Genomic DNA, 22966 nt, shown 5'->3' with positions numbered 1-22966 from the left:
CTAAATGTAAGACTGGATACTGTAAAACTCTTAGAGGAAAACATAGGCAGGAGACTCTTTGACATAAATCACAACAAAATCTTTTTGGATCCACCTCCTACAGTAATGAAAACAAAAATAAACGAATGGGACCTAATTAAACTTAACACCTTCGGTGCAGCAAAGGAAACCATAAAGAAAACAAAAAGACAACCCTCAGAATGGGAGAAAATATTTGCAAATGAAACAACTGACAAGGGATTAATCTTCAAAATATACAAACAGCTCATGCAGCTCAATAACAAAAAAACCAAACAACCCAATCAAAAAATGGGCAGATCTAAACAGACATTTCTCCAAAGAAGACATACAGATGGCCAAAAAGCACATGAAAAGAAGCTTACATCACTAATTATTAGAGAAATGCAAATCAAAACTACAATGAGGTATCACCTCACACCAGTCAGAATGGCCATCATCAAAAAGTCTACAAACAATAAATGCTGGAGAGAGGTTGTGGAGAAAAGGGAGACCTCCTACACTGTTGGTAGGAATATAAATTGGTTACAACCATTATGAACAACAGTATGGAGGTTCCTTAAAAAAGTAAAACTAAAACTACCATATGACCAGCAATCCCACTCCTGGGCACATATCCGGAGAAGACCATAATTTGAAAAGATGCATGCACCCCAGTGTTCACTGCAGCACTATTTACCATATCCAGGACATGGAAGCAACCTAAATGTCCATCAACAGAGGAATGGATAAAGAAGATGTGGTACATATATACAGTAGAATATTACTCAGCCATAAAAAATAAAATAATGCCATTTGCAGTAACATGGCTGGACTTAGAGATTATCATACTAAGTGAAGTAAGCCAACAGAGAAAGACCAATACCGTATGATATCACTTATATATGGAATCTAAAAAAAAAGATACTAATGAATTTATATACCAAACAGAAATAGGCCCACAGACATAGAAAACAAACTTAAGGTTACCAAAGGGGAAAGCTGGGCAAGGGATAAATTATAATAGGAGTTTGGGATTAACATATACACACTACTATATATAAAGTAGATAACCAACAAGGTCCTATTGTATAGCACAGGGAACTATACTCAATATTTTGTAATAACCTATAAGGGAAAGGAATCTGAAAAAATCGATATATGCGTATGTATAACTGAATCACTTTGCTGTGCACCTGAAACCCAGACAGTATTGTAAATCAAATACACTTCAGTGAAAAATAAACAAATAAATAGCTTGCGTCAGCTTTAAGAAGTATATGATGGGGTGTGGTAATGCTTCATTCTCTTTTTGTTTACCACTAATATCAATTAAGGGCAGTCGTTTTTCTTGGACAGTCCATAGTGTGATGAATTTTAGTTGAGTAATACACATTTGTTTATTAAATGGGGATGGAGATGTGTGATTACCTGATAAGTCTTGCTTTTAACATGCTTAGACATCTACTTGGCTAGAATTACTTATGTGCTTTTTGGATCTGTAATTGTCAAGGTTAGTTTTCATTTAAAAAGGAAAGGTGATGGTGAGAAAGACCACTGTCATTTGAAATCATTTAACTGAAAGAGGGTGTATGAGAGGCTAAAATAACTCCATGTCTAAACCCTAACAAAGATACCATCCGAACGGGAAAAAAATGTAGCTTTATCTTACTAATACTATAAATTAAAGAATCTTAAATAAAATGTTAGCAAATAGAACCCAGTAGTGTCCTAAAACAGTAATATACAGAGATCAAGTAGGATTTATTTCAATAATGCAAGACGGATTTAATATTAGAAAGTATAATTTATTGGGAGAAGAAAAATCAAAATGCCCAAATAGGTTTTGATAAAATTGCAAATTCATGACTGATTAAAAGAAGAAAAAAAAAGCCCTATTATAATAAGAATAGACATGTTTTCTTAACTTGTTGAGGATTATCTATCAGAAGCTGTCAGTGATCATCACAGTTAATAGTGAAGCACTAATGACTTTCCATTACAGTCAGGAATCAGCCAGGAGGACTGCTGCTGTGGGACAAGGCAGTAGACAAGGAAAGGAAATAAGAATAAGTAGTGAAGAGGAAAGACTAAATTATTACATACCGAGAACATTTCAAGAGAATCAGTTGGAAATTATGAAAGAATGTTTAGCCCTAGCTATCTCTGGAACGCAGGAGACCTGCCTTTCTAGCCCTCAGTTAACAAAAAATAAACACAGATATTGATTTGATAAATAAGTGCTTAATGTGGAGCTAAAAAGCTTAGTAAGATGGCCAAGTAGAAAATAGGCAAAAAACAACTGCTTTCTTATACATAGCAAACGATCCTATTCACAGTTGTATTAAAAACTCAAAAGTACTTGAGGATAAATTTATTGAGAAATATGCAAGACCTAGATGAAGAAATTATAAAACTTTATAAAAGGACAGAAAAAGCCAGAATTAACAGAGCCATGTCATATTCTTGGATGGGAAGACCCAGTATGATAGAGATGTAGTTTTCCCCCAAATTACTCCTTAAATTTATTCTAATTAGTTCAGAATTTCTTTTATAAGCAGATATTCTTAAGAGGAACTAAAAAAGTTTTAAAACAAAAATAATGGAGCAGGACAGAGATGACATAGGTAGTGTCCTAGAAGTACTATGTATATGGGAATTTACTATGTGGCAAAGGAGACAGTTCAAATTAGTGGAGAAAATAAGAAATTAGTCAATGAGTTGTGTTAGTGTAAATGAAAATTTATGTGGGAATCATTAATTTCATTCCTAACTCATATGTTTTCCCAGATTAAGTTGAGACTTCAAGATTTAGTGTGAAAAATAAAACCACAAGGACATTATAGTAAAACATCTTTTTGATCGTGTTGTAGGAGAGAGCTTTGTAAGTATATCGTGAAGGCTAGAAATTCATAAATTTAACTGTATAATGGTAAAAGATGCCATAAACAAAGTAGAAAAGATGATAAACTTGAAACTAATATTTGTAACATATGAAAAAAAGTACTTGGGCAAAATATATGAATAAGAAAGAAATGCACATGGTCAGTTTAACATCTGGAAAAATACTAAGTCTCATTTATATTCAAGAAAGTGTAAGTAAAGCAAAATTAGTCAAGATGATAAAGACAGATAACATGCATTGTTAATGAAAGTTTCATAAGGTGGGCACTCTCATATATTGCTGTTAGGAGTATAAATTAGTACAGTTGTTTTCAGAGGGTAGTGATCACCATTTTTAATGGGCTTTTTTTTAGACATAGTAATGTCATTTGTGAACGTGGACAGTAACATATGTAAAAGATATTCATGGAAACATTGCTATTGCAAAAAATCAGAGATAACTTATATGTCCACCAGTAGGGCATTGGTTTAATACACTGTGCTATGTAACATTTAAGAAAGATAAAACTGATCAACAGCTAGGCCACAGAAAGCTACAAAATATTGTAAAGTCAAACACTATCCATGGAGGTATATATATAGCATTATTCCATGAATTCTTCCATTTATATAATATTAAAAAAATACGTGCATTAAAATTCTTGAGCAGCGTACACCTGTTCACATTGACTATCTTAGTGGGTAGTGGGATTCAGAAAGAAATGGAACTGGGACTATTTTTCATCTCTTTTATATTGTTTGAGTTTTTTAACTTATTGTATCACCTTTATATATTTGTTTTGGGGGAGTAAAACAAAATGTGGATTATTTATGCATACTTCCCAATTACTGCTTTAATTTATATAGTGTACAAAGTGATCTAGTAACTTCAACAAATCAGTGTTATTCCCTGCTCTCTATAGAATACTGTTTAACAGTTTATGTAATGCGTTAGACTGACATTTATGAAATATATGCCCTGAAACCTTTAAGAATCTTAGGAGTTTCAGAAGCCACCATGGCATGAGTATACACACACACACACCCACACATATACACACACATACATACACATATATATGGCATATATATATACACACACACACACAAACACACACACATATATTTTTCCCTCATGAAATGCAGTAAAGTACAAATGAAAACGTTAAGCAGTTTTCTCAGATCCTTAATGAAGGTAAGTAGAGAACAACAAAACTTGGCTGCGGTGTGAGTGATGGGTGCCTAGTAGACTGGTCACCAGCCATGTGACTCACTTCTACATGTGAGCTCTGAGGTGAGATTCATGTTCATGCTGCTGCAAAATATTACACTGTAGTACATTTCGGGGTCATTCAGACTTTTCACATAGTTAAGATGGCAGTTGTCAAATCTGTGAATGTCATGCCAGCAGTTTTCTGGCCTGTCATTGTCTGGGGACAGCCGCAGGTGTGGGCTTCCTGGGCCTGTGGCAGCGCCAGGGAGAGGTGTGAGAACAGAGAGAGAAAGGGCTCCAAGAGGCAGCTGGGGCCACCATTTTTAAAACTGAGTGTTGGAAAAACTAGGCTCAGCTTGTATTGCTTGCGTGTGAATTGTCTGATGGGCCTTTCATGGCTTCTGTTCCATTTTGGTTTATCATGTACGGCCTCACATGAAAAGGAGGGAACTCTGCACTATCTTGTACATAAGTCAGTTGTGGGACCACTTACTTGGTGGTCACCCCATAAGTTGAAGCCTCTCAAAAAGTCAGGGAGGAAGAAAAATACAAAGGAAGAAAACGTTGGCAAGCAAAAAGATGCTGGAGGAAGGTGAAACTGTGTTGGGGAGAAGAAAAGGACTGGACGGTTGCTAGAGGGAGGGGCTTTGTTTTCAGAAAAGGAGCAGGATGATGCAGGGCCAAGGCCAGGTGCTGTGGCTGTAGGCCTGTGTGTGGAAAGTGGGCGGGGCCTCCCCACGGAGGGAGTCCTGCAGGGCGGCTGCAGAGGCGCCCACCCCTGTCTTAGCAGGGAGAAGAAACCAGAGAGCACACCAGTACTTCTGTGCATTTTACATTTTGGTCTCAAAAATGCAACTGAGTTGCTGTGAAATGTTGATATATTCTTTCAATAATCTCAACATTTGTAAGGGTATCATATTCCTGAAATTAGAGGGTCTAAATAATTATCAACGGAGACTTTCACAATGCCACCTACTAACTCATTAGTAACTCCCTCTGAATGACTGCATGCTTCCATACACAGGAAAGTGGTTCAATGCAGGTTAAATATAGGAAAAAGATGCTTCCCCACCATCAAGTTGTTTCTGCTTCTCAGTGTTATGTGGCCGGGGAGACTTGGGGAATGGAAGTCTTGCTAGCAAATCATACCACCACCTGGTTAATGGGACGGGGAAGCTGAGTGACCGAGCATCTCAGAGTCATCATTCTTGCCTACTCTGTTTATTTGCTTATGAAAGTTTCAGGCAGATACTGATTTTCACTTATTTTAAAAAAAAAGTTTGTTTATGCTGGTAAAATATATGTAAAATTTACCATGTTAATAATTTAAGTGTACAATTCAGCAGCATTCAGTAAACTCACAATATTATGCAACCATCGCCACTATTTCCAGAACTTTAAAAATCATCCAAAACAGAAAATGTACCAATTAAACAGTAACTCCCTATTCCTTTTTCCCTAGACCTGGTACCTCTATTGTACATTCTATGAATCATACTATTATCCTTCTGTGACTGGCATATTTCATTTAGCATAACGTTTTCAAGGTTCATCCTATTATGGCATGTATCAGAATTGCCTGCCTTTTTAAGACTGAATAATATTCCATTGTACATATATACCACATTTTGTTTATCCATTAATCTGTTGATGTAACTTTGGGTTGCTTTTACCTTTTGGCTATTATGAAGAATGTTGCTGCAAACGTAAGTGTACAAATATCTGTTTGAGTCCCTGCTTTCAATTCTTCTGAGTGTATACCTAGGAGCGGAATTGCTAGATCATATGGTAATTCTTTAACTTTTTGAGGTACTGCCAAACTGTTTTCCACAGTGGCTGCACCATTTTACATTCCCACCAGCAATGCATGAGGATTCTAATTTCTCCATATTCTAGCTAATACCTGTTATTTTTCAGTTTTTTTTAAAATAATAGCCATCGTAATGAGTGTGAAGTGGTATCTCATTGTGGTTTTGAACTGTATTTTACTAATCATTAATGATGTTGAATGATGTGCTTATTTGGCCATTTGTATATCTTCTCTGGGGAAATGTCTAAGTCCTTTGCCTATTTTTGAATCAAGTGGTTTATTTTTGTTGTTGTTGAGTTGTAGGAGTTCTTTATATATTTTATCTATTAATCCCTTACTGGAGACATGATTTGCAAATATTTTTCTCCCATTCTGTGGTTAGTCTTTTCACTCTGTTGTTAGTGTCCTTTGATACACAAAAGTTTTTAATTTTGACAAAGTCCAGTTTATCTAATTTTTCTTTTGTTGCCCCTGCATTTGGTATCATATCAAAGAAATCGTTGTCAAATCCAAAGTCATGAAGCTTTTCCCTTATATTTTCTTCTAAGAGTTTTGAATTAATTTTTGTATATGGTCTTAGGTAAGGGTCTAACTTCATTCTTTTGCATGTGGATATCCAGTTTCCCTAGCACCATTTGTTGAAAAGACTGTCATTTCCCTATTGAATGATCCTGTTGCTCTTGTCAAAATTCTATTGCCCATATGTTTGAGGGTTTACTTCTGGACTCTCTATTCTCTTTCACTTTATGTCACTACTACAGCTACGTATGGAACAATTTCCTCTGAAAAAACCCTGAAAACTAACTTTATGTCAGTACTACACTATGGCTTTGTAGTAAGTTTTGAAATCAGAAAAGTGTGAGTCCTGCAACTTTGTTCTTTTTCAGATTGTTTTGGCTATTTGGGATTCTTTGAGATTCCATATGAATTTTAGAATGGGCTTTTCTATTTCTACAAAAAATGCCACTGGGATTTCTACAGAAATTGCATTGAATCTTTGTACTTCTATTGGTGGTACTGTCATGTTAACAATATAAAGTCTTCCAATCCATGAACGTGGGATGTCTTTCCATTTATTTAGGTCTTTATAAAATTTCTTTCAGGAGTGTTTTGTAGTTTTCAGTACAAATCTTTTGTCTTCTTGGTTAAATGTTTTACTAAGTATTTTATTCCTTTAAAAAATGCTATTGTAAATGAGATTGTCTTAATTTTCTTTTTGGGTTGTTCATTGTTAGTGTACAAAAACAACTGATTTTTGTGTGTTGATTCTGTATCCTGTAACTTTACCAAATTGGTATATTAGCTCTAGAAGTTAGTTTTTTTATTTTTAGAGTTTTCTACATAAAAGATCGTATTATCTGCAAACAGATAATTTTACTTTTTCCTTTCAATTTTAATGCCTTTTCTTTTTCTTGCCTATCTGCTCTGGCTAAAATTGCCAATACCATGTTGAATAGAAGTGGCAAAAGCATCCTTGTCTTGTTCCTAATCTTAGGGGGAAAGCTTTCAGTCTTTCACCATTCAGTATGATGTTTGCTTTGAATTTTTCATATGTGACCTTTATCATGTTAAAGAAGTTGCCTTCTTTTCCTAGTTTATTGAGTGTTTACATGCTGATTTTTAAATGTGGAAAACTATATTTTTCTTTCCTATGTCTAATCCCATTCCCCACCTCCCCCTCCTTCCCTGCAAGGTTACAGCTTTTCACACGATGCAACAAATACTTGCTGATGGAAGTTCTCATAATTTTAGCTTCAGAGATTACAAGACCATAGTGATCAATCTAAAGGGATTCATAGTACAAGCCAGTCTGTGGTATAGTCAGTGCTCTTTGTAGCTAGAGATGTGTAACTTCGGAGGTCCCTAAGGGCAGTGTCACTCTAAGTTTAATATTTGTTACTTGCTTCAGGAAATAAAAGGTCAAAACAATACACCCTTTCCTAGGAACCATCCTTGAGATAAAATAGCAAGTTGGCAATGTAGTATTAAAGAAATCTATTAGGACAAGGTTAAGAGGGAAGGGTCACTTCCCCTGGAGATTGGGAAAGGCTCAAAAAAAAACCAAAACGTGAAAAGCTGAGTTGAGGAGAGGCAGTTGTGGGATGTACATTCCAGGTATTGGGATCAGGGAGCAAAGGTATAGTCAAGAATGCCTGCAGGGAATCATACCAATGATTTTTTAGGTCACTCTCCCAAGACAATAGAAATAAAAACAAAAATAAACAAATGGGACCTAATCAAACTTACAAGCATTTGTACAGCAAAATAAACCATAAACAAAACAAAAAGACAATCTACATAATGGAAGAAAATATTTGCAAACAATGCAACCGACAAGGGATTAATTTCCAAAATATACAGACAGTACATACAACTCAACAACAAAAAAACAACCCAATTGAAAAATGGGCAGAAGACCTAAATAGACATTTCTCCAAAGAAGAAATACAAATGGCCAATAGGCACATGAAAAGATGCTCAACATCACTAATTATTAGAGAAATGCAAATCAAAACTACAATGAGGTACCACCTCACACCTGTCAGAATGGCCATCATTAAAAACTTGTACAAATAACAAATACTGGAGAGGGTGTGGAGAAAAGGGAACTCTCCCACACTGGTGGGGGGAATGTAAGTTGGTGCAGCCACTATGGAGAACAGTATGAAGGTTTCTTAAAAAACTAAAAATAGAGTTGCCATATGATCTAGCAATCCCACTCCTGAGCATATATCCATACAAAACTCTAATCCAAAAAGATACATGCACCCCTATGTTCATGGCAGCACTGTTCACAATAGCGAAGATGTGGAAACAACCTAAATGTCCATCGACAGATGAATGGATAAGAAAGATGTGGTACATATACACAATGGAATATTACTCAGCCATAAAAAGAATGAAATAATGCCATTTGCAGCAACATGGATGTAACTAGAGATTATCATATTAAATGCAGTAAGTCAGAAAGAGAACGTCAAATACCATATGATATCACTTATATGTGGAATCTAAAATATGACACAAATGAACCTATCTACAAAACAGAAACACACTCACGGACATAGAGAACAGACTTGTGGTTGCCAAGGGGGAGGGGTTGGGGGAGGGATGGAGTGGGAGGTTGGGGTGAGCAGATGTAAGCTTTTATACATAGAATGGATAAACAACAAGGTCCTACTGTATAGCACAGGGAACCATATTCAATATCCTATGATAAACCACAATGGAAGAGAATGTAAAAAGAATGTATATATACATACGACTGAATCACTTTGCTGTACAGCAGAAATTAACACAACATTGCAAATTGACTATACTTCAATTAAAAAAAAAGAAGAAGAAAAAAAGAATGCATGGGGATTCTAGCTCAAGACGGTGACATAGGAAGATCCTGAGCTTAACGCCTTCCATGGACACACCAAATCTACAGCTACATATGGAACAATTTGCTCTGAAAAAACCTTAAAAACTAACAGCGACTCCTGCACATTGGGCAAGTAAGAAGGGAACCACATTGTAGTGGGTAGGAGAGGCTGAGATAATCTCACCATAAGCCCACACCCAGGGCAGCAACCCACATAGGGAGGGAACTCAAAACCCAGAGCGTCTCCCTTCACCAGGGACCCCAACTTTTAAGACCTGCACTTGAGAGGTGAGGCCTCAAAACAGCTTTGAAAACCAGCAGGGATTGCATCCACCAGACCCACGAGACTTAGAAATGGCTCTTAAAGGGCTTGTGCACAGACTCACTCACTTTAGGGTCCCATGCAGAAGCACACCTTTGAAAAGCACCGAGACTTTATGTGAGGCTTATTTGCTAACCTTAAAGCATCAGCCTGAGGGGCAGGGGCCTGCTGAGATACCCTCCAGGGATGGAGGCTGGTGGTTGCCATCTTCATGCTCTCCCTTTGCCTTGGTAAAACCTGCAGGTGCCGCGTTTTGTTTGTGTGTGTGTTCTGATTTGTGTTGGTGCCATCTTTACACTCCTTTTTTGTTTTGCTCCAGACAGCAGGCACCATCTTCAGGCTCTGCTCTGCCATACTCCAGAGCACCAACATCTCTTGGAGGGGAACTTTCACATGCATTCAGTGCCCCAGTTTTGGCAGCTCCCATCAGGGGATGCCCCTTTATCACCCGGCTCTGGAGGCCAGAGGGGCTTACATTCATTCCTGCATCCCATGAGACTATAACAATGGAGAGACCGTTCTTGGCAGACTGCCATCCCCACAGCATTGCATAGAAAACAGAGAAACATACCCAGTCTTTCTGAGACTTTGCTTGTCCAGGAGCTTTGGCCTGAGGGGCAGGCTTGTGGTCTGGCACAGTTCTAGGGGCCTACAGCGTTGCTCTCAGGGAGTGGAGGCCAGCAGATGCAACCTTTGTGTTCTAGCAAGGGTACAGCCTTGCTCTAGCTCACCAGTATCTTCCAGAAAGGAGCTTCTACCCTTTGTCTGGCACTCGGATTTTTGTAGCTGCTGTCAGGGGACACCTGTGTGTCACCTGGCTCTGGTGGCCAGCAGGGCTTATGCTCACAGGTCCCAGAGGACTGTAAGCAATGGAGAAAGAGCTCTTAAACAGCTGTCACTCTCCAGGCACAGCAAGAAGCAACAGACCTAGGAGCTCCGCCTTGCTCTGAAAGAGGCCTATATGCTTATCATCATAGCTGCAGCCTGAGGGGTAGGCTTCTAATTAGACACACACCTAAGGGCTGACTATAATCCTTTCCAGAGATCCTGGAGGATGGGTGCTGTCCTCTCCTTCTCCCATGCTCCACAGTTGCAGTATCTCCTGAAGGGGAGCTCTTACACATGTCTGGTGCCCCATTTTTTGTGACTGCAGCCCATGGGATGCCCCTTGATTGCCTGTCTCTGGAGGCCAGGGGGGAGGGACTTGTGTTCCTGGGTCCCACAGGACTCTAACCATTGAAGATAGTGCTTGGTAGGCTACCACCTCCAGGGCACTGCACGGACAGCAGACTAAAACCCCAGGTCTTCCCGTAAAAGAGGCCAATTTACTTATCCTGGAGCTTTGGGCTGAGGGGCAGGCTTCTGGTTTGGCACACACCTAGGGGCTTAGAGAGGTACTCTCAGGCAACACAGGCCAGGGAGGTCATCTTTGCACTCTCCCTCTGCCTTGCCACAGCTCACTGGTATCTCCCAGAAAGGAGTTTATACCCTCGTCTGGACCCCAATTTGCTGACTCTGGTGGGAGGGACACCTCCAGCTCTGGTGGCCAGTGAAACTTATGCTTGCAGTCCCATAGGCCTGTATATATTTGCATACTTTAAAAGCTGCTGCCTGAGATTCTTCCCTTTGGGACACTGACAGGTCTTGGCACACCTTCAACTACTGGGAACTATTAAAAATAAAATAGGTGACTGCTTAGACAACCACAAAGCTTTGAGAGACAACCAAGAGCTAGGGCATGGTTGAGCAATATGGTTCATCTACACAAAGTCCACTCCTTCAAGACTGGGAGAGGTGGCTGCTGTATCCAATGCATAGGGTCGAGCAAAATGAAGAAACAGAGGACTATGTTCCAAATGAAAGAACAAGATAAAACCTCAGAAAAAAACCTTAATTAAACAGAGATAAGTAATTTACCTGATAAGGAGTTCAAAATAATGGTCATAAAGATGCTCACCATCTCAGGAGAAGAATGGATGAACAACAGTGAGAACTTCAATAAAGAGATAGAAAACTCACATCAGGACACATAATTAAAGTGTCAAAAGTTAAAAACAAGGAGAGAATCAGCAGAAACTTTGCAGGCAGAAGGGAGTAGCACAATATATTCAAAGTGCTGAAAGAGAAGAACTTCCAACAAGAATATTCTGCCTGGCAAGTTTATCATTCAGAATTGAAGAAGAGATAGAGTTTTCCAGACAGGCAAAAGCTAAAGGAGTTCATCACCACTATACTGACCTTACAAGAAGTGTTAGAGAGACTTCTTTAAGCTGAAAATAAAGGGCACTAATTAGTAACAAAAACAGAAAGTATAAATTTTACTGTTAAAGGTAAATATATATAGTAAAGGTAGTGGATTAATCACTTAGAAAGCTAGTATGAAGGTTAAAAGACAGAAGTAGTAAAATAACTATACAATAGTTAAGAGATAGACAAGATAAAAAGATGTGACATTAATTATACTCTAATAAAGATGTTTTAAAAAAAAAAAGATGTGACATCAAAAACATAAAATGTGGGCACGAGGAAAATGGAGCTTTAGAATGCGTTTGAACTTGTTATCAACTTAAAATAGATTGTTATAAGTTGTAAGTCTAAAATATAATATGTAAGCCTCATGGTAACCACAAAGTAAAAACCTACAGTAAATACACAAAAGATAATGAGAAAGGAATTTAAGCATACCACTAAAAAAAGTCATCAAACCACAGAGGAAGAGAGCAAGAGAAGAAGAAAGGAACAGAGAGGAACTACAAAACAGCCAGAAAACAATTAACAAAATGGCAGTAGGTACATATCTATCAATAATTACTTAAAATGGACTAAATTCTCCAATCAAGAGACAGAGCAGCTGAATGGGTTAAAAGAACAAGACCCATCTATATGCTGCCTACAAGAGACTCACTACAGATATAAGGACACACAGAGTGAAAGTAGAGGGATGGAAAAATATATTCCATGCAAATGGAAACCAAAACAAACCTAGGATAGGTATATCAGACAAAATGGATTTTAAAACAAAGACTGTAATAAGAGACAAAGATGGGCATTATATAATGCTAAAGGGGTCAATACAACAAGAGGATGTAACATTTGTAAATATTTAGGCACCCAATATAGGAGCACCTAACTATATAAAGCAAATATTAACCAACTTAAAGTGAGAAATAGACAGCAATACAATAAATAGTGGGGACTTTAATGCCCCAAGGACATCAATGCATAGATCATCCAGACAGAAAATCCATAAGGAAACATTGGCCTTAAATGACACATTAGATCAGATAGACTTAACAGATATATACACAACATTCCATACAAAAGCAACAGAATACACATTCTTCTCAAGTGCACATGGAATATTCCCCAGGTAGATCATATGTAAGGCCACAAAACAAGTCTTTTTTTTTTTTGGTCATACCGTGTGGCTCATGGGATCTTAGTTCCCAGACCAGGGATTGAACCTGGGTCCTTAGCAGTGAAAGCATGGAGTCCTAACCACTGGACCACTAGGGAATTCCCAAACAAGTCTTAATAAATTTAAGAAGACTGAAATCATATCAAACATCTTTCCCAGCCATGATGGTATGAAAGTAGAAGTCAACTACAAGAAGAAAATTAGAAAAATCACAAACATGTGGAGATGAAAACAACTTGCTACTGAACAACCGGTAGGTCAAAGGAGAAATCAAACAGTACCTTCAGACAAATGTAAAGGGAAATACAACATACCAAACTTAGGCGACGCAGCAAAGGCAGTTTTAAGAGGGAAGTTCACAGCAATAAATGCCTACGTCAAGAAACAAGAAAAATCTCGAATAAATAACCTAACTCTACACCTCAAGGAACTAGAAAAGAACAAATGACATCCAAAGTTACTAAAAAGAAGGAAATAACAAAGATCAGAGCAGAAATAAATGAATTAGAGACAAAAAAGACAACAGAAAAAATCAATAAATCTAAGAGCTTATTCTCTGAAAAGATAAACTAAGTTGCCAAACCTTTTGCTATGATTTACCAAGCAAAAACGAGAGAGGACTGGGAATTCCCTGGCAGTCCAGTGGTTGGAATTTTGTGCTTCCACTGCAGGGGGCATGGTTCAATCCCTGGTTGGGGAACTAAGATCCCACATGCCACATGGCGTGGTCAAATAAATAAAAACATATTAAAAACTATTAAAAAAAAGGACTCAAATAGATAAAATCAGAAATGAAAGAGGAGCCATTACAGCTGATACCACAGATATACAAAGGATCATAAGAGACCACTAGGAACAATTATATGCCACCAAATTGGACAATATAGAAGAAATGGATAAATTCCTAGAAACATACAACCTACCAAGACTGAATCATGAAGAAACAGGAAATGTGAACAGACTGATTACTAGTAAGGAAATTGAACCAGTAATCAAAGCTTCCCAACAAACAGTAGTCCAGGACCAGACAGCTTCACTGGTGAATGCAACCAAACATTCAAAGAAGAATACAATCCTTCTCAAACTCTTCCAATAAACAGAAGAGGAGGGAACACTTCCAAACTCATAAGGCCAGCATTACCTGATACCAAAGTCAGACAAGGACACCACAAAAAAAGAAAGTTACAGGCTGGTATCGCTGATGAACATAAACACAGAAAACCTCAAAAAAATATTAGCACACCCAATTCAACAGTACATTAAAAGGATCATATACCAATGATCAAGTAGGATTTATTTCAGGGATGCAAGGATGGTTCAACATCTGCAAAGTTGATCAATGTGATATACCACATTTACAAAAATGAAGGATAAAAATCATATGATCATCTCTATACATGCAGAAAAAGATTTGAGAAAATTCAACATCCATTTATGATAAAAACTCTCAAAGTGGGTATAGAGGGAATACACCTCAACATAATAAAGGCCATATATGTCAGGTCCACAGCTAACATCATACTCAATGGTGAAAAGCTGAAATCTTTTCTTCTAATATCAGGAACAAGACAAGAATGCCCACTTATGTCACTTTTATTCAACATAGTTGAATTGGAAGACCTAGCCAGAGCAGTTAGGCAAGAAAAAGAAATAAGGGCATTCAAATCAGAAAGGAAGATGTGAAACTGTCACTATTTGCAGATGACATATTATATATAGAAAATGCCAAAGACTCCACCAAAAAACTGTTAGAATTAAACAAATTCAGTAAAGTTGCAGGATACAAAATCAACATACAAAAACCTGTTGCATTTCTATATGTTAATAATGAACTATCAGAAAGAGAAATTAAGAAAACAATACCATTTACAACCACATCAAAAAAGAATAAAATACTTAGAAATAAATCCAACCAAGGATGTAAAAGACATGTACTTGCATATACATCATTGATATTATGTATAAAAGAGACAACTGATGGGAACATACTGTATAGCACAGAGAACTCTACCTAAATGGGAGGGAAGTCCAAAAGGGAGGGGATATCTGTATGTGTATGGCTGATTCATTTTGTGCAGTGGAGGCTAACACAACATTGTAAAGCAACCATACTCCAATAAAAATTAATAAAAATAAAATAAAAATAAAAGACATGTACTTGGAAAACTACAAGACAGTGATAAAAGAAATTGAAGATGACACAAACAGATGGAAAGATATAGATATACTGTGCTCACAGATTGGAAGAATCAATGGTTACAATGACCATAATACCCAAGACAATCTACAGATTCAGTACAATCCCTACGAAAATACCAATGGCATTATTCACAGAACTAGAACAAATAATTCTAAAATTTGTATGGAATCACAAATGACCCCGAATAGCCAAAGCAACTAGAGAAAAAAAGAACAAAGCTGGAGGTATTATGCTCCCTGATTTCAAACTATATACAAAGTTACAGTCATCAAAACAGTATGGTATTGGCACAAACACAGACACATAGATCAATGGAACAGAATAGAGAACCCAGAAATAAACCATGCATACATGGTCAGTTAAGTTATGACAAAGGAGCCAAGAATATGCAATGGGGAAAGGACCATCTCTTCAATAAATTGTGTTTAGACAGCCATATGTAAAAGAATGAAACTGGACCACTATCTTACACACAGATTAACTCAAAATGGATTAAAGAATTGAATGTAAGACCTGAAACCCTAAAATCCCTAGAAGAAAACATACACAGTAAGTTCCTTGACCTCAGTCTTGGTGATGATTTTCTGGATCTGACTCCAAAAGCAAAGGCAACAAAAACAAAAACAAACAAGTGGGACTACATTAAACTAAAAAGCTTCTGCACAGCAAAGGAAATCATCAACAAAATGAAAAAGCAACCTACTGAATTTGCATCATATATCTGATAAGGGGTTAATATCCAAAATATATAAAACACTTGCACAACTCAAAAGCAGAAAAAACAATCTGATTGCAGTCGACACTTGAGCAATGAGGGGGTTAGTCCACGTATAATTTATAGTCAGCCCTTCATGTCCACAGTTCTTCTGCATCCATGGATTCAACCAACCACAGACCATGTAGTACTGTAGTATTTACTACTAAAAATACCTGTATATGAGTGGACCTGCATAGTTTAAACCTGCATTGAGTCAGCTGAAGGGAACTTCCCTGGTGGCAGAGTGGTTAAGAATCCACCTGCCAGTGCAGGGGACACAGGTTTGAGCCCTGGTCCGGGAAGATCCCACATGCTGCAAAGCAGCTAAGCCTGTGTGCCACAACTACTGAGCCTGCGCTCTACAGCCCATGAGCCACAACTACTGAGCCCACATGCCACAACTACTGAAGCCCGTGCACCTATAGCCCGTGCTCTGCAACTGCAACAAGAGAAGACACCACAATGAGAAGCCCGTTCACCGCAATGAAGCCCCCGCTTGCCGCCAACTAGAGAAAGCCCGCACACAGCAACGAAGACCCAACGCAGCCAAAAATAAATAAATAAAATAATAAATTAAAAAAAAAAAAGAGTCAGCTGAAGGAATGGGCAGAAGATCTGAATAGACATTTTTCCAAAGAAGACATACAGAGGGCCAGCAGGTATATGAAAATATGCTCAACATCATTATCAGGGAAATAAAAATCAAAACCACAATGAAATACCACCTCACACCTGTAAGAATGGCTGTCATCAAGAAGACAACAAATAACAAGTGTTGAGGAGGATGTAGAGAAAAGGGAACCCTCATACACTGTTAGTGGGATTGTAAATTGGTGCAGCCACTATGGAAAACAGTATGGAGGTTCCTCAAAAAATTAAAAATAGAACTACCATATGATCCAGCAATTCCACTTCTGGGTATTTATCCAAAGAAAACAAAAACACTAATTTCAAAAGATATATGCACCCTCATGTTCATTGCAGCATTATTTACAACAGCCGAGATATGGAAACAACCTAAGTGTCCACTGATGGATGAATGGGTAAAGAAAATGTGATACATACACACACACACACACACACACACACACACACACACACATACACACTCTCACTCACTCACTCACTCACATGCACAGTGGAATATAATTCAGCCCTGAGAAAGAATGAAATCTTTGGACTTCCCTGGTGGCGCAGTGGTTATGAATCCGCCTGCCAACGTAGGGGACCCAGGTTCGATCCCTGGTCCAGGAAGATCCCACATGCTGCAGAGCACCTAAGCCCGTGCACCACAACTACTGAGCCTGTGCTCTAGAGCCTGAGAGCCACAACTACTGAGCCCACGTGCTGCAACTACTGAAGCCTGCACGCCTAGAGCCCGTGCTCCACAAGAGAAGCCGCCACAATGAGAAACCCGTGCACCACAACAAAGAGTAGCCCCCGCTCACCACAACTAGAGAAAAGCCCGCGTGCAGCAACGAAGACTGAACGCAGCCAAAAAGAAAAAGAATGAAATCTTGCCATTTGGGACAACATGGATGGATCTTGAGGGCATTGTGCTAAGTGAAATAAGTCAGGCAGAGAAAGACAAATACCATATGATCTCACTTATGTATGGAATCTAAAAAACAAAAACAAACAAAAAACAAGCTCATAGATAAAGAGAACAGATTGATGGGTGCCAGAATCGGGGTGGAGGGTGGGTAAAATGGGTGAAGGGGGTCAAAAGGTACAAACTTGCACTTATAAAGTCACAGGGATGTAATGTATAGCATGCTAACTATAGGTTATACTGTATTGCATATTTGGAAGTCACTAAGAGGGTAAATCTTAAAAGTTCTCATCAGAAGAAAAAAATTTGAAACATACATGGTGACTAAAGGTAACTAGATTTATTGTGATCATTTTACAATATATACAAATATTGAATCATTATATTATACACCTGAAGCTAATATAGTATGTTATGCTTTAAAAAGTATGCTTAAAAAAAGAAAAGAGTACATGGGCCTCTGGCTACATGCTGGCCTGTGTAGAACCCGGCCCACATCTAATCCCTGCTAGACCTTGTCCCACTAACTCCCCTGAAGGGCTCTTTCTTACACTCTCTCTAGTGCCAAGGCTGACTGTGACTTGGAGACTCTGAGTACAGCGAGAGTGTTGCCTTTCCTTATACGCTAGGTTTGTGCTTGCGACCCAACTTCTCAAACCAAACAGTATGCTGTTTAAAGATGCATAAATGCATATATATGGAATATAAAGACATGCCAAGAAATGGTTAAACGGAGGTCAGGATAATGACTGCTTCTGGGGTTGGGGGAGGGTTGACTGGGATGAGGCACTCAGGAAGCTCTTAACAGGGCTGCCGCACAGGCTGCCCCCTGAACAACTCTAGGGGATGCCATGCACATAAACTGGCTCCTCGAGTACGAGAGAGTCCATTTCCTTACTGGAGTGGTGAGTACATAGGCATTCATATTCTTCTCTAAAAAAATATTTATTCTCACAGAACAATACACACATTTTATTGATACATGGACTTCTGAATATACTACTGATTTTGCCAAGATTTGGCAAACTTTTTCTATAAAGGGCCAGATGGTAATTTTTTTAGGCTTTACAGCAAATAAGGTCTACGTCACAGCTACTCAGTTCTGCTGTTGGAGTGTAAAAGCGGCCACAGAGTATATAAATGAGTGGGTGTGGTTATGTTCCAAATTTTATTTACAAAACCAGGTGGCTGGATTTGGCTTGGGGCCAATGTTTACCAAATCCCAGATTACACAGTTAAATCTTTAAAAGAAAAAAATATAGCTGTGGTTGATCTAGGGGATCCTGAGTAGTGTGTGAAGCAAAGGATTCACTGGAGATACAATAGGAAGGTCAATAATGCAGCCTTCTGTAGTGTATGTTTATTAAGTTATGACTGTGAAAATGAGCTAAACTTGACATTTTTATGAACTTGGGGTTTTGTCCTTTGTTATGTAAGATACTGAGAGAAAATTGCTCTTTGAACCTTGATTTCATTAGGGAACCATTTTTATCAGAATTATCCAGATTAATTCTTTTACTAATAATAGTAAACCCAACTACGGTAATACCATCTGTCATGAATTGATCATCATCAGATTATTAGACATGATGCCAGGCACATTATACATGTTATTTCTCTTCCTCACAACAGTCCTTCAATGTAGATTTTTTTTTTGGTCTCCATTTTGCAACTGAGAAAGGCTGACTCTTCTAAGGTCATATAGCTAATAAAGCTGAGATATGAACATGAGTTGTTCAGCTTTGAAGTTCATAGTCTTTTCTTCCTACAGTACACTGCCTCTATAAAAGACATCCTGTTTTAATGCTGCCAAAATCAATTTGGTTTTAGATTGTCTTCGCAGTTTTACCGACTTAGAAGAACTTGATGAGACAGAGTTATATATGTGCCACAAGTGCAAGAAGAAACAAAAGTCCACTAAAAAGTTTTGGATTCAGAAACTACCCAAGGTAAGTGTTGAGTTTCAAATTATAATGCAATTTTGAGGGAAAAAATGCTTATGACTGACTGGAAGACAAATTATTTTTCTAACTTTATACTTATATAATCTGTTCTGCATTGGTCTCTAAGGTTTTCAGTAAAACTAAATACATCCTTTAAGAATTCATAAGTAAATGTGTCCTAATCACTATTTACAATGTGTGGAGGTTTTTTTTCCCACCACACCACTAACAAGCACTTCTCTGACACCATGGGTGTCCTACAATTGAACTCAATTCTGACACTATCTACCCAGAGATAGCATCAGATTCCACAGGGTAAGGGCTCAGTCCCACAAGACCACCCTCCACATCAGACACCAGTCACAAGCCCAGGTTGTTACTTTGTGCATTATGCTTCTCAACGACAAACTACAGATTAAGGGTTCCTATGACCCTTTCCCTGGACTTCAGACACCAGTCGCAAGTTCACATTGTTACCCCTACTTGTGACTGACTAGTTATAAATCAGAGGTTCCCATGACCCCCTCCTTGGGTTCTATTAATTTGCTAGAGCAGCTCACAGAACGCAGGAAACCCGTTTGCTCACTAGATTACCAATTTATGACAAAGGACGTTAAAGGATACAAATCAACAACCAGATGAAGAGATACAAAGGGCAAAGTCCTGAACAAAGGAGCTTCTGTCCTCACGGAGTTTGGGGCCCAGCATGGTGGCACGTGGAAGAGCTCTGGTTCCCCAACCTAGAAGCTCTCCAAACCCTGTCCTTTTGGGCTTCATTACACAGGCCGACTGATTACATCACCGGCCACTGCTGATCATTCAAACTCCAGTCCCTCTCCCCTCTTGGGGGTAGGGGGGGTGGGACTGAAAGTTCCAACTCTCTCACCTCTTGATTGGTTCTCTTGGCAACAAGCGCCCATACCTCATTAACATAAAAAGACACCTTCATGGCTCTCCTCACTCAGAAAATTTCAAGGCTTTTAGAAGCTCTTTGCCAGGAAAGGAGACAAAGACTAAAAAAATACTGTTACAAATCACAGTACCACAATAAGGTATTCATGGAAGAAACGAATATCAAGAATCAAAAGAAAAAGTAGTAGGCCACCTAAAATATTATTTAAGAGACATTAGTACCAAGTAGCTAATTTTGATTGAAAGGTAAATTGTTTATAATTTTTGTCTTTATCTCTCATCCAGGTGCTATGCTTACATTTGAAAAGATTTCATTGGACAGCATATTTAAGAAACAAAGTTGATACATATGTAGAATTTCCCCTGCGAGGCCTAGACATGAAATGCTACTTACTAGAGGTAAGGTAATTAGCTTTGTTAGCCTGGTGAAAAGATGGCTCTTCAGTAAAATTAAGTCTTCACAAAGAGAGGGTACAGGTCACTGAGGTAGGGAGACGCTGATGTCACTGACCACTGCTCCTAACTCAGTCCTGGGATACCTTCTCCCTTGTTCTGCAGCCCGAGAACAGTGGCCCGGAGAACTGCCTCTACGACCTTGCTGCTGTGGTGGTGCACCATGGTTCCGGGTGAGTATGCCAGCAGGCTTCTCAGGGCTGGGAATACAGAGTGAAGAGCCACAATTTTGTACCACTCCCGATAACCCTCCCCAGACTCCCTATACAGTAGATTCAGATCCATTAAAGTGGGTGAAGTAGAACTTTCCTTCAATCTTGGTGGGAAAGAATATTCCTGAGGATGTTGCAAAGCATGAAGAGAAGGTGCATGAAAGCAAAATGGAGAAGGGTTCATTTGAGCCCAGCATTCGGAACCAGTCTATCGTCCACAAAATCCTGAGTAGTCTTTACTCCAAAGCTGTTGATTTCCTTGGCCAATTGATATTTAAATGGGGGGAAATGGGGGATTATTTAGAATAACTTTACTTCACGTCATCTACTTTAAAGGTGCATTTCTTATTTTGTTAAATGACATTCTCGATTACTTTTTTCCCCTGAAAGTCTGTATTAGGGGTATATACCTTATTTCTGGTCTGCTTGAGAATGGCAGTTTTACCTTCAGACTTGGCAAACCGCTATCCATGTTGAAAATCCTTTTCCCTCTGAACTTTGTAGACATTGCTCCACTGACTTCACCATTCATATTTATAAGTGACAAGTCCACTACGTGTCTGATTCTCATTTGTTTTTTTCTTTGGACTTAAGAAATTACATCAGATGCATTTCTCTTTGGTAGTTGACAGGGGCACTCTTAGTCTGATGTCTTCAGCTCATGGAAATGTTGTTGTAAGGGTTTTTCTAGCAGTTTATGAAGGTCTCTATTCTATCTATAGGCTTTCTCCTACCCGGGAGGACTGACTCTGGGGCTCCATGTGTGAGTGGGGGGGTCATGCTGAGAGAGAAAAGCCTTTGATGGCCAAAGTAGGAGGGCAAGTGCTTCCCTGGAGGCAGATTTCTGTCTTATGCTCAGGTTTCTTCTAAGACTTTGATAGGAAATCTGGTCCTCAGTTTTCCATGTTTCCATAGGCTTTGACCTCTGCTTGTTAGGTTGAGAGCTCCTTCACTGTTTGGTTTCTCTGTTAATCCAGTACCATGTAAACACTGCTTTGTGTGTCCTAAAAAATCCTCAATTTCTGGTCAGTCCATGGCACTCTTCCCTGTTTTCCAGTGTCAATATATTCCTTGTCATTTCAATGAGTTTTGAGAAGATAAACACATGAGCCCAAGCAACCATCTTAAATTACAAGCCTCTAGGATTTATTCTCTAATTACAGTACTTATTAAAATTTATTGTCTACCTAATAATTTATATGGCTGTGTAGATTCTTTTGTGATTTCTGTAGTCTTTTTCTTTGATCATTTGACCTTTCCTTACAGGGTCGGTTCTGGACATTACACAGCATATGCAACTCACGAAGGTCGCTGGTTCCATTTCAATGACAGTACTGTAACACTGACAGACGAAGACACCGTCGTGAAGGCCAAGGCCTACATCCTGTTTTATGTGGAACGCCAGGCCAAAGCTGGGTCGGATAAACTTTAATACCTCCTCCAAATCATTATTCGTCAACTATACCGGACAAACATTTCCAATTTTCCATAAATACTTGATCCAAGATTTAATTTCATTATGCACTTTTCAGTTTCCTATTTTGGGTTTAGTTTTATTTTGTCAATGGTAGTGACTTATTGAACATGGGCACCAACTAATTTTTTTTTTTAGTTCTACCAGAAAACCTCAGCAGATATTTTGATTTGCTGCTTTAGTTGTAATAATTCAGTTTTTATATGTAGTTTCAAGAACTTAGTTCTATTTGACTTTTTTATATTAATGTTCAGTTCTCACTTTGAGGCACATTTACATCAATGCATTGTTACTCTCACATGCTGAAAGAAAGGTATGTTCCTGATCATGAAGAGCAACGTAACCACCTGCTGCCTTCTCACAGCTGTAACGGAGATCAGGTTGGCTCAAAATCAAGGATCCTGTGTGCACGTAATTTGTGGCCCACGAGATTTCAGTGACTGCTCAGTAATC

General features: G+C 38.5%; 1 protein-coding gene and 1 long non-coding RNA gene across 8 annotated transcripts in view; one reads left to right on the top strand and one right to left on the bottom strand.

Moving 5' to 3' along the window:
• USP3 (ubiquitin specific peptidase 3) overlaps positions 1–22559 on the top strand; it is a 222372-nt gene extending 199813 nt beyond the window's left edge. For all 5 annotated transcript variants that reach the window (XM_059913076.1, XM_059913080.1, XM_059913078.1 and 2 more), the window contains 4 exons: positions 19350–19468; positions 20660–20773; positions 20933–21000; positions 22306–22559. In XM_059913076.1, coding sequence (XP_059769059.1) covers positions 19350–19468; positions 20660–20773; positions 20933–21000; positions 22306–22471 — 467 coding nt within the window. In that variant the 3' untranslated portion in view covers positions 22472–22559. The remainder of the gene's footprint in view (positions 1–19349; positions 19469–20659; positions 20774–20932; positions 21001–22305) is intronic.
• The window catches only part of LOC132359329 (uncharacterized), a 67245-nt gene that overhangs the window by 34117 nt on the left and 10162 nt on the right, over positions 1–22966 (bottom strand). The gene's annotated exons all lie outside the window — the stretch shown is intronic.

The sequence above is a fragment of the Balaenoptera ricei genome, chromosome 2 (assembly GCF_028023285.1).
Source record: "Balaenoptera ricei isolate mBalRic1 chromosome 2, mBalRic1.hap2, whole genome shotgun sequence".
NCBI lineage: Eukaryota > Metazoa > Chordata > Mammalia > Artiodactyla > Balaenopteridae > Balaenoptera > Balaenoptera ricei.
Note: the sequence above shows the minus strand (reverse complement) of the source record. Positions and strands in the feature narration are given on the sequence as shown.